This window comes from Cavia porcellus, unplaced genomic scaffold, assembly GCF_034190915.1.
Source record: "Cavia porcellus strain 051 isolate PalLab524CR breed Dunkin Hartley unplaced genomic scaffold, mCavPor4.1 scaffold_17, whole genome shotgun sequence".
Lineage (NCBI taxonomy): Eukaryota > Metazoa > Chordata > Mammalia > Rodentia > Caviidae > Cavia > Cavia porcellus.
Genome location: NW_026947500.1, coordinates 50,300,114 through 50,310,934, shown reverse-complemented (window position 1 = coordinate 50,310,934; position 10,821 = coordinate 50,300,114). Strand labels below are relative to the sequence as shown.

At 36.9% G+C, this 10,821-nt stretch overlaps 1 protein-coding gene across 1 annotated transcript; it reads right to left on the bottom strand.

The window, feature by feature from the left end:
• Positions 1 to 9,138: 9,138 nt before the first annotated feature.
• LOC100718742 (olfactory receptor 5M9) lies at positions 9,139 to 10,071 on the bottom strand. Its single transcript, XM_003464333.3, has one exon. It carries the CDS (start codon positions 10,069 to 10,071, stop codon positions 9,139 to 9,141), a length of 933 nt encoding a protein of 310 aa, XP_003464381.2.
• Positions 10,072 to 10,821: the final 750 nt, after the last annotated feature.

The window sequence follows — 10,821 nt, the reverse complement described above, 5'->3', positions numbered from 1 at the left end:
GTTGTGGGCACAAAAGTACAGAGTTGCTTAATCACTACTAACTATGGGGAAGTTGTGGGGGTGATGGCTGAGGGAGATACGAGGGTACACAGAGGGAAGGGACTTGTAGGGCCAGGTGCCCAAGACCTGATGGAATGCAAGTTGGAGACTGAAAGAAAGCCTGGAGGGCCACAAGTCCTAATGGGAGCAAAACGCATCACCTTAAAAAATGAATGCTCAGACATGTATTTAGCTCAGTGGCATAAGCACTTGCCTTGCAAGTGCACAGTCATGAGTTTAATGCCTGTACAAAAAAAAAAAAAAAGAAAGAAAAGAAGAAAAAATGCCCTAGCTTTTGCCCTCCCCACACTCTGGTTTATCATTTAGATAAGTACAAAGTTCAGTCATTTAACAGGCCACACAAGTCCACCTTATTCTCTGTCCCCAACATGAGTTCCTGCTCAGACACACACTCTTTTCTTTTAGCCTTGCTTCCTGAATCCATCAATAAAAAGCCACAGAGGCTTCAGTTCAGGACTGTCCCTGGAAGACTTTCTCATGCTAACAAGTCTCAGGAAAAGACAGCACCTCTGGGCCATCTTAAAATTGAAATTAGACCTTGACTCTGAATTAATATTTCATTCTTAGCACCCATGCCATGCTCATAAATTGCAACAGGGAATGATGATCACGATGGAGTGGAGCTCAAAACTCTAATACAGCAAAAATTTCACTGAGGGAACCGCATCATAGGTAGGCGTTCTTTCCAAATTTGTTTGAATATGCTATCACTAAACTTAACCAATAATAGAAGGAAAGAGAATTTTATAAAAGACTAAATAGATTTTAAGACTCAATTCAAGCACTTAATAGTCTTGTACCTTATAAATTACCTAATTCTGAAAAAAATTAAAGTGAAGTGAATAATGTGTAAGATTCACCAGAAAGAGAACGTGAAGACAGGTAATGTCTCCCAAAGTACTGTAAGTTATATGCGTGCAAAATGCTGTGTATTTTATATAGACATGTATTAGACTTGCACACAGTACATGCATATTTCATACACACACATGTTAGGTAGGTGTGTGTATGTGTGTGTGTGTGTGTGTGTGTGTGTGTGTGTGTGTGTAACTGGTGATTTGGTGTAGGGCTGCTTTATTCTGATCAAGTAAGCCTAAAAATTAACCTCATAAAACCAGAGAATATGTTAAACCTAGGTGAATCATCATAAATAGAAAGTGGCAAAGTTTATCTAAACAATATAATATTCAAAATATTTGTGCACTACATAACATTTCATACATTTTATTAGTAAATGTTGCCCTTGAATGATTGCATTTAGGATTAATCAGAATCGTTTGAAAAGCAGGATTATTTAAGCAATCCCAAGTTATCATTGAATAGATGTCATGGTTAAATTTTCCTGTAAGATTTACTATAGGCATTAGTATCACTGTATCACAATATGTATCTTAGTTTTGTTTTATCTGCCCTATTGATTATTAGATTAGAATTCAAATGTTCCAAATGTGTGACTCCTAAGGTAAAATTCCAGGGAGAGAAAAACGACATATCACTATAACTTTCGAACTCTTAAACTGATTTTGAAGAGAACAACATCTGTGTGTGGCAGAGAAATTAAAAGTGAAAACCACGACCATCAGTCTCTAAAAGCAAGCACTCAGAAAGGAAGTGTTTAGCTGTTCATCTTGTGATTCCCAAATCACAGCATTTAATATCTGAGAAAACGATGAACTCAGAGCATTAAACATAATTGCACAGAAGAAAAACTAGTGATGATAAAAAATCCTGACTACAAACAATCAAGATGGAATCTAAGATTGGCAATATGAGCAGAAATTAAAGTCATTTCATTTTTGAAAGCAGATTCTATGTCCTTCACTGTATTTAACTGAAGTATTGTAAAGTCAATATCCAAGCCCCCCCCAAAGAATGAAATTAGTTGTCTCCCAGTGGAAGGCAGAAGGCGTGACAGCTCACCTTCCCAAAGAGAGAAAATGAGCAGAGATGACTGATGCTGAGTTAGGTTTTGAAACCATTCTCCAACATCCTAGCTGAACAGAATCCTAACGTGTTGATTTTCTTGGTCTTCTGTAACAAGACCACAAAATGAATGATTTAAGACTGCAAAAACACATTGCTTCCAAATTCTAAAGGTTAAAATCTCCAAACCCAAGTATTTGTAATTCCTTGTGCCTTCCCCTCTCTAGGGAAGGATCTCCCAAATTTCGTTTGATAATCCCCCAAATTTCTTGACTTACAGCAGCAAAGCCACAGTCTATTCCCCTCTGCCCATGGTTCTTTCCTCTGTCCAGACTTTCCTGTCATCAGCAGGACACCAGCCACACTGCACAAAGGAGCTCAAAGCAACTAATTCTATCACTCATGGTCCTATTTTTTTTACATCTCTGAAAGACGTTGCTAGTTAAAACTGCAGACGGCACTTTGGGAAACACGATTTGACTCATACTGAGCAAGAAGAGCTAAGGCTGTGTGTTGGCTAAGAGGTGTAACAGGATCCCTCCCAGCTGATACTACTAACATGGTACAGAGAGGAAACGGTGAGAGCCTGAGCCCAAGAGAGGAGACTGTAAGCCCCTGAAAAGGCTAGTGGGGGGAACTGGTCTAGAAATTTGGATAAGGGAGATGTAATAATCTAATTTGGTGACTTTGGGGCATGTCAAGTCCAAAATTAATAAAATAATGAGGGAAAATGTAGGAATAAATATTTGGTGACCCTAGGTATCAAGAAACGAGTTTCTTATAAGGTAAAAGACAAAGCTAAAGCTATTAGGTGAGTGGTACAATTAATGAAACTCATTTCAGGGACTTAATGAGATAGTGGTACAATACTTTCTCTCACGTGTGTAACGTAGAGGGTTGAACGCGGCAACTGCAATCTCCGTACAGTTTCTGTGCTTGCTTCAAGGTTCCCCTTGACACTAGCAGCATTTGGGAGTGCAGAGAGAGACTGGAAAGTCCACAGCTAGTGGCTTTGCTTTTGGGGACACGGTATTTAAATTATCTTCTGACAACTTAATGGTAAAACTTAGCAAAACTTTATTGGATAACAGGAGATCAAAAAATTATCTACAGCTAGATGGTCAATATTTTTTTATTATGAAAAGAAAATCAGGATGGCAGAGACTGGGAAATACCTGTCACAGGACCTCAGACAACAAGCCTTCTTTCAGGGCTTTCATCTGTGTTGTCCACTTCAGGTTGTGTCATGTGAAACTTCATAATGTTTCACAAATACAATCTTTATTTTGAGCTGTGTGACCTTTCTGATGTCAAAAGAAACTTAATTTTATATGACTATTAAATCTAAAATTATTATAACATTTAACCCTTTATTTTACTTTCATTTCTACTTTTCTTAATTGCAGAAGCAAAAAAGCAGGAAGAACATGCAAGTGCATATTTAAATTATGCTTTCAGTGTATTGGCCTGCTTTCAAGTTTGAGGGTAGTCTTTTCAGGTTTGAGAAAAAACTGAAATGTGTTTTGAGTATTTGTCACAACTGCACAACCGTACTGGAGGAATACTGTGAGATACCTCAGAAGATACACTCTAGATTGCAACATTAAACAGGAAAACGGCTCATAAAGTGTCAATCTCTCACTGTGTGTGTGTGTGTGTGTGTGTGTGTGTGTGTGTCTGTGTTTGCACACAAGCATATTCACATATGCATAAATATTTACAAAAAATATTACAAGTACTTTTGAGGACTTGAATTCTTTAAAGAATAGGCAGCTAAATTTTTAAGTTTAACAAGCTGACACATCTCTCGCTTTATTTTTGCAGCTATAACAAAACATCATGGCATGGATACTTAATAAAGAACAGAGATTTCTTTCTCATAGGGAAGGCACAGCAATCTAAACTCTAGTGAGGACTTTTTCCTTCATTATGTCTTCATATGGGGAAAGGTGGAGAGGTCGCAGCCCGTGCACTAAGCCTTTTATTGATATTTTTTATTTATTTTCTCTGAGACAGCGTCTCTTGTAATTCAGGCAGCAAGGCTGAGGTACAACTAGAAAAGCCAGGGAGCACTGCACCATTCCCCGCGTTTTGGACAGAGATGGAGGGAATGCATGGGCTGCCAGAACTTGGGGGCGCTCCAAGCTCAGCCTTCTATGCCTGGCTCAGTGCCACACCACCCACTGGTTTGCATGGCATCCTCACTTTTGTCTCTCAAACTTGTGCTTCATTCTTGGAATCGCTAAGCTGAACACGTCTTTTCCCGTTTTTAGAGTTGCATCTGTATTGAGTGATCCTAATAGTGGATAATCTGAAAATCGGAAACATGGTCTTATTTACTACTGCCTCTGAATAATTTTGTAGTATCATTATTTTATTAGATGTTTTAGACAGGAACACAGACAGTGAAAGTGGTGAGATATGAAAGAATAAAGGAGAGGTGAGTAATTGACAAACTCTCCAAAAGATATTACGTATAACATATAAAAATCATTGTATTCACTATATACAGATATACCACATAATTGGTAATTACACAGGAGATGTATATAGTGGGTAGGTGAGTGTGTGTGCGTGTGTTCAATTGTGGTGACTTGAAAAATTGTCTCTGTTAATCTTCTGCCTTGCTTTGACAGATCAGATGGAGTATTTCTTGCTCATCACATTTTTCTTAAATTGGCTCACTTCTTTAATTTTAATGAAAATGAAAACTAACCCAAGTAGAACAATTGCAAAAGATAATTTCACACCTATTGTCACAAATGGAAAGAAAACACTGAAATATTTAGAATATCAAAATGTTTCTGAACCATATTAAACTATCTCATATACTATACTTAAGTAAAAATTATAAAGAATGAATGATTAAGTGTTAGCCAAAAGCCATTGTGAAGTCATCTGAGTTTAAATCTATTCCAAGTTATTTTCAAACAGACTATAAATTTAGATTTTAAAGTTAAGAGATGATATTAACATGTAAAATATATAATTTTTATTTATTTTTGTAAAACTGTATCCCTGGATGCAGAAGTTCAAAGTTGGTATAATTCATATTTCTTATGAAATATTATTGTCTATCACCATCATTTTTATAAAAGTAATTTTTCTGCCTCAGGCTACACCAAGCAGGCAGTGGTTATGGACTGGGTTTGACAAAGCTCAATTCCTTCTGCATAATATTAACACTCTTCTTTGCCAGCCTACCTTTTGTCTGTATATATTGTTTACATTTTATTTTTTTTTAAATTTTATTTAAGAGGAAAAAGAGAAAAACACAAAACAAAACAAAGCAGTGTAAGGGTACACATAATACAGAACTACAAACATTGTGAAGATGGCCATTCTCCCCAAACTGTTATACAGATTCAGTGCAATCCCAATAGAAATACCATCAACATACCTTATAGATCTAGAGAAATCACTCCTAAATTACATTTTATTTTTAATTGATGTTTTGATACTTGTATGCTTAGCAGAATGATAGAATCATTGCTATGAGCTTGGTTATCAACTCAAATTATTTGGTTTCTTTGAGATGGAACATTGAAAATCCTACCTTCAAGTTAATTTGAAATATGGAATACATTATTATTGAGTATCATAGATCTAAATATTAAAACAGAAATGCTAAATCTACTGGAAGATAAAATAGGTAGAAATCTTGATGACATAGGGGTAGGCAGAGAGTTAATGAAGAAAAATCAAACTGTCCAGAAAATACTTCTCAGAACCAACAACTGGGATCTTATCCTATCAAATAGTTTTTGCATGTCAAAAGAAATGTCCAACAGAGTGAAAAGAAAACCTATGAATTGGGAAAATATCTTGGCCAACTATCCCTCAGACAAAGGACTGCTATCTAGAACGTACAAAGAATTTTAAAAAATCAGGACCCCAAAATTCAAGGACCCAGCTCAGAAATGGTCATCTGAGATGAATGCACACTTCTCAGATGAAGAAATATAAATGGCAAATAAATATATGAAAAAAAATTTAACACCAATGGTCATTCAAGAAATTCAAATTAAAACTGGCAAGATCAAGAAATCAACCAAAAAGTAGATTGTTCTTAATATAAATAATTCTGGAGAGAAGACAATGGAATATAACTATGGTTTCAAACCCTTAAAATTATTTTTTGGTGGAACTCATCTACAGTTAGCAGAGAAATTAATCCCAGGTATGCTCTACAAGCACTGTAAAAAAAATATTTTACTGTTGTTTGTTTTGGAATTCTGAAACCATGACTTCGAACAACTTGGAGAACTAATAGCTCAGACTTTGAACAAAAAAGTGAAGCACATGATGAAAAGAAAAATGACAAACAAACCTCCTTCATGACTATCATATAAAGCTGAGATTGTTAATCTGGGTAGCATTTAAGTTTACAAAATCTTTGGAGAGGGAAACTACATCCATTCTACTGAATACCTGCGTTTAAAATTATGTTGCAAAATCAGTCCCTAAGAGGAAAAAGGCAAGCAAAGATCTAGAGAACTTTGAAACTTCTCTGAGAGCTGCAGGGATGATAGCGCCTTCCCAAGCATTAGTCAGGAGACCAATAAGAGCTCATAGAAACTGCAGTTCCAACAGGACTGAATGAAATGGGACTATCCTGGTTTTTTGATCTCCCATAACCTAGGATGTCCACAGACCGAGCAGCTTAAGAGGAGGATAACATCCTCTCATGACTGTGGAGGCTCAGATCGAAATCTGACTCCATAGCACAAGCCCTGCTCTGTCTCCTTGTTCCTAAGGCTTGTGCTCCCCACCCCATCTGAACTTCTCTCTCCTCTTAAGGATAAAGAACTCACGGGAATGAGAAGCTCTCTCATGTTCACAAATGACATCTCCATGACTCTACTTCCAGTTAAAGTCCTTGCGAGTCTCTGTGAGTTAAGACTTCAGCATATATTTTGGGAGACCCCTTTCTACCCATACTGTGTAACAATGGTGCAGCGTCAAACTTTTCTCTACAAGCATGGTGTAGAGAAAGCAGATGAAAATTCCTCAGCCTCCAACAGCAGCATCTGGATAGGCTACTGGAAGGAAATAGCTTGGCAGTAGGGTCTAAGAGGATTAATTCATAACCAGCTAACCTGACAATAGGAGGCCTGGACAAGTCCAACCGTGTAAGTAGGGAAGCAATAAAGGAAAGAGAATTAAAATGTAATTTTTCCTGAGAAACTGTAGTCCAGATGCTCAGAAATATGTTTCTGGAAAGTATTATAAGAACAGTAGAATCAAGGAATAAAGTTTCCTCACTAGTAGTTAAAGTGGTAGGACCTCTAAATACTGTGATAGAATAAGGAAGAACATAACTTTCTCATGATATGCAGAGTTGAGTAACATGAACACCTTCTCTATTCAGAATTCTAATCTTAATCTAAAGCAGGGGGAACATTTTTGAAAGACAGAACAAAGTTTCAGGCTATTGGCTCCGACTTTGTGGAAACAGGCCTTAAATATTAGACATGTGTCAATGGGCAGCACAGTAATAAAGTTTAGTATGAAATTCATGCCTTTTCAACAGAAAAAGATGGAAATTAAGGTCTCTGGCTTGTATTGCTAGTGTTTTGTTTAGAAAACAAAATAAAATATTGGAGTGGCTTCTGAGTAATGTCTCTGCCACAAACATCACAGCAGCATGATCTTAGAATGTCAGATTTTAATGTCAAGCTCTGTGGAAGCAGATGGCACTCGAGTGCCCACATTTTTCTGTTTAACCCTAAACTCTTGGAAGTGAACATTGCAAATTCAAGGGCAATAGTAAGCGATGATAATCTTCCATGCTGCTCTCAGACTCAATGCCCCCGCTTCATGGAATGCCTCCCAAGTTCCCTGAGGAATGGCCCACTGGTAAGTGGAGGGAATGTAGCTATTTGCATGAATCTGCCTTGCCAGGTGCCTCAGCACCATCTTTGCTTCTTCTTGAATTCATTCTGCACTTACTCAATTGTCTGCTCGTTTTAGTTAGACGCACAGTTATCTGAGGATGAATTAAATTTTCATGAATGCTTCCATTTCCCTCTGGCTTTTCCCTATTAGGCTATCAAGTGTTGTAGAAAGGACATAAATATAATTGTTCCTGTGTCAAGAATACATTATAGAACAAGTGATCTGAGAATGTATCAATCTAGAGAAATTAGATAGCAAGTCTCATCATTTCTGTTGTATCCAGGCCTAAATGTGATACATTTGTGTGTATGTGATAACATTGTGTGATGACATTGTGAAATGCATTGATCACATTTGAATGTACGTCCAAAGCACTGCCATTTAGCTATATGACTGATAACTTGTAGATACTGAAAACTGAAGCTGAGCTGCTAATTCAGAGAGTCAAAGAATAAAATGGTAGTAACAAAAGCTGGAAGTAAAGATTTGCAGATCACATTGCCAAGGTGCTAAGTGATGATACTTCAAGGTAAAAAATTAGACATTAAGTACCAGTAAGTCATACTCCTTTGTCTTTTGATTATGATGAAGGCAGGAAAGACTTTTGATTAAGATGCTTCTCCTTTCTAACATCAAAAAATATGTACTAAGATCCACATCAGGGAGCTAAATGGAGAAAACAAAGTATTGGAACATAAATATCATTAATAATTGAAAATGCAACAAGAAGAACAAACTTTATGATTATAGTAATACATGACTTGAAGTTTCTAAATATAATTCTGTTGCAAAAAATCTACTTAGGTATAGACATTTTAATACATTTTAGGTAATCTACAGTCATGAAATTCACAGTCATGGAAGATAAATGAATTATTTTTTTCTGCAAAAACTGCACAGGTCACAAGAAATTTGTGATGAACAATTGTATAAATAAAAAAACCCCTAGGAAATAGTATTCAAATCTAAAAAAAATTTGCAAAATAACAATTATTTATCTAAACTGATTTGTTTTATATTTTTGGTACAATTTTATAAATACATTGACACTGAGCAGTTTTATGACCGTGATAGCAGGTGGAGGGTAAAGCATTTGTAATATTCAGAGCATGTTCGTGAGGTAAAACGGCACTCTGTCACAGTGGACATTTTAGTATATGAAAGAGCTGCCTTTAGACAGTGCTATTTGAGCTAGGAAATTTAAGGTGGGACAAACACCATACATGCAAATATACCACTAGGATACATAGTTCAATATCACTGCCCCAAGCATTTCTTGGTGATTACTTTGGTGACTGCCTCTTTAACATCCTTGTTCCTCAGACTATAGATCATGGGGTTCAACATGGGAATCACTGTGGTATAAAACACAGCCACCATCTTGCCCTGCTCCACGGACTCCTCTGTTGGTCGCCTGAGGTACATGAATATGAGGGTCCCATAGAACATGGAAACAGCGGTCAAGTGTGACCCACAGGTAGAGAACGCCTTCTTCCTCCCATCAGCAGAGCGCATGCTGAGCACAGCCACTACAATGAGAGTGTAGGAGATAAGGACCACAGACAGGGAGTATGTGAAGTTAATTCCAGCAATCACAATCATCGTGTATTCTTTGACACGCACCCCTCCACAGGCAATCTTGATGAGGGGAGGGTCTGCACAATAAAAGTGGTTGATTTCAAAGTTGCCACAGAAATACAAACCATATGTCCACAGTGTGCACATTAAACTCACAGAGAATCCGTAGAGGTAAGGTACAGAGATGAGCCGAACACACACAGTCCTGGACATTTTACTGCCGTAAATCAGAGGGTTGCAGATGGCCATGTAGCGATCGAAGGCCATCACTGCCAAGATGTAGACCTCGACATGGACAAGGGCAATGAAAAAGTAGCACTGCACTAAGCACCCCGCGTAGGAAATGGTTTTGGTCTTGGATAGTAAGTTTTCCAGCATTTTGGGGGTAACATTGGAGGAGAACCACACATCCACAAAAGACAAATGACTCAGGAAAAAGTACATTGGGCTCTGAAGCTGGGGACTGATGCCAATCAAAATAATCATACCAATATTCCCTAGCAAAGTGATCATGTAAACAATCAGGAACACCACAAAAAACAGAACCTGGAGCTCTTGATGACTTGTCAACCCCACAAGAATGAATTCTGTCACATCCGTGAAATTTGGCATTGCCTGAGCATTGAGTAGGATGGGGTGGCCTGTAGAGACATTTTTTTCAATGTGAATATATTAATTTTTCTGAAGCTTTACATTCTAGTTATTTTAATCGTGTTTTTTTTAAAAAAATTAAATACAGTGTTTACCCACCAATGTCTAAAGTAAGATTAAAAATACTGCGTGTATAGTGTAATGAGTACATAACATAGTAAGCTATATAGATTTAAATCAAATCTAAGTTACATGATTTTACCTTGTCTGTCTTAGCTCATTTTTAAGTGAGAAAATATTTAGGGAGATGTGAGCTTTGTGTGTGTGTGTGTGTGTGTGTGTGCGCTCGCGCGCGCATGTGTTCATGTGCATATGTGTGAAATAGAGCTAAATATAAAGATTTTTCTATATTAAAAACTTTATCCTTAATTAAATTGTCTATATTCTCTCCTTATCAGAATTTGATTTATTTGGCACTACAGGTAATACTACTGGTTTTACTATTTTATTTTAAATACAAGGTATATTAAAAATAACATCAAGATTTTTTGGAAATGTGACCTAACATTCTTCTGATTTCTTCCAATCATTAATAGGTTTATTTCTCTTCTTCTACATACAATCATTAGTTGGGTGGTAGTGAGCATTACCTTGGAGATCTGTCAACTTCCAATTTAAAGGGCAGCTAAGGTAGCTAATGTAATAGATATTGCTAATGTAACAGATGTTGAGACATAGTCAAGTATATAGTTTTCTTAGTTTCCTGATGTG

Bases quoted from the DNA above. Each gene is read 5' to 3' on its own strand.
- LOC100718742 (XM_003464333.3), bottom strand. From the start codon at position 10,071: ATGCCAAATTTCACGGATGTGACAGAATTCATTCTTGTGGGGTTGACA.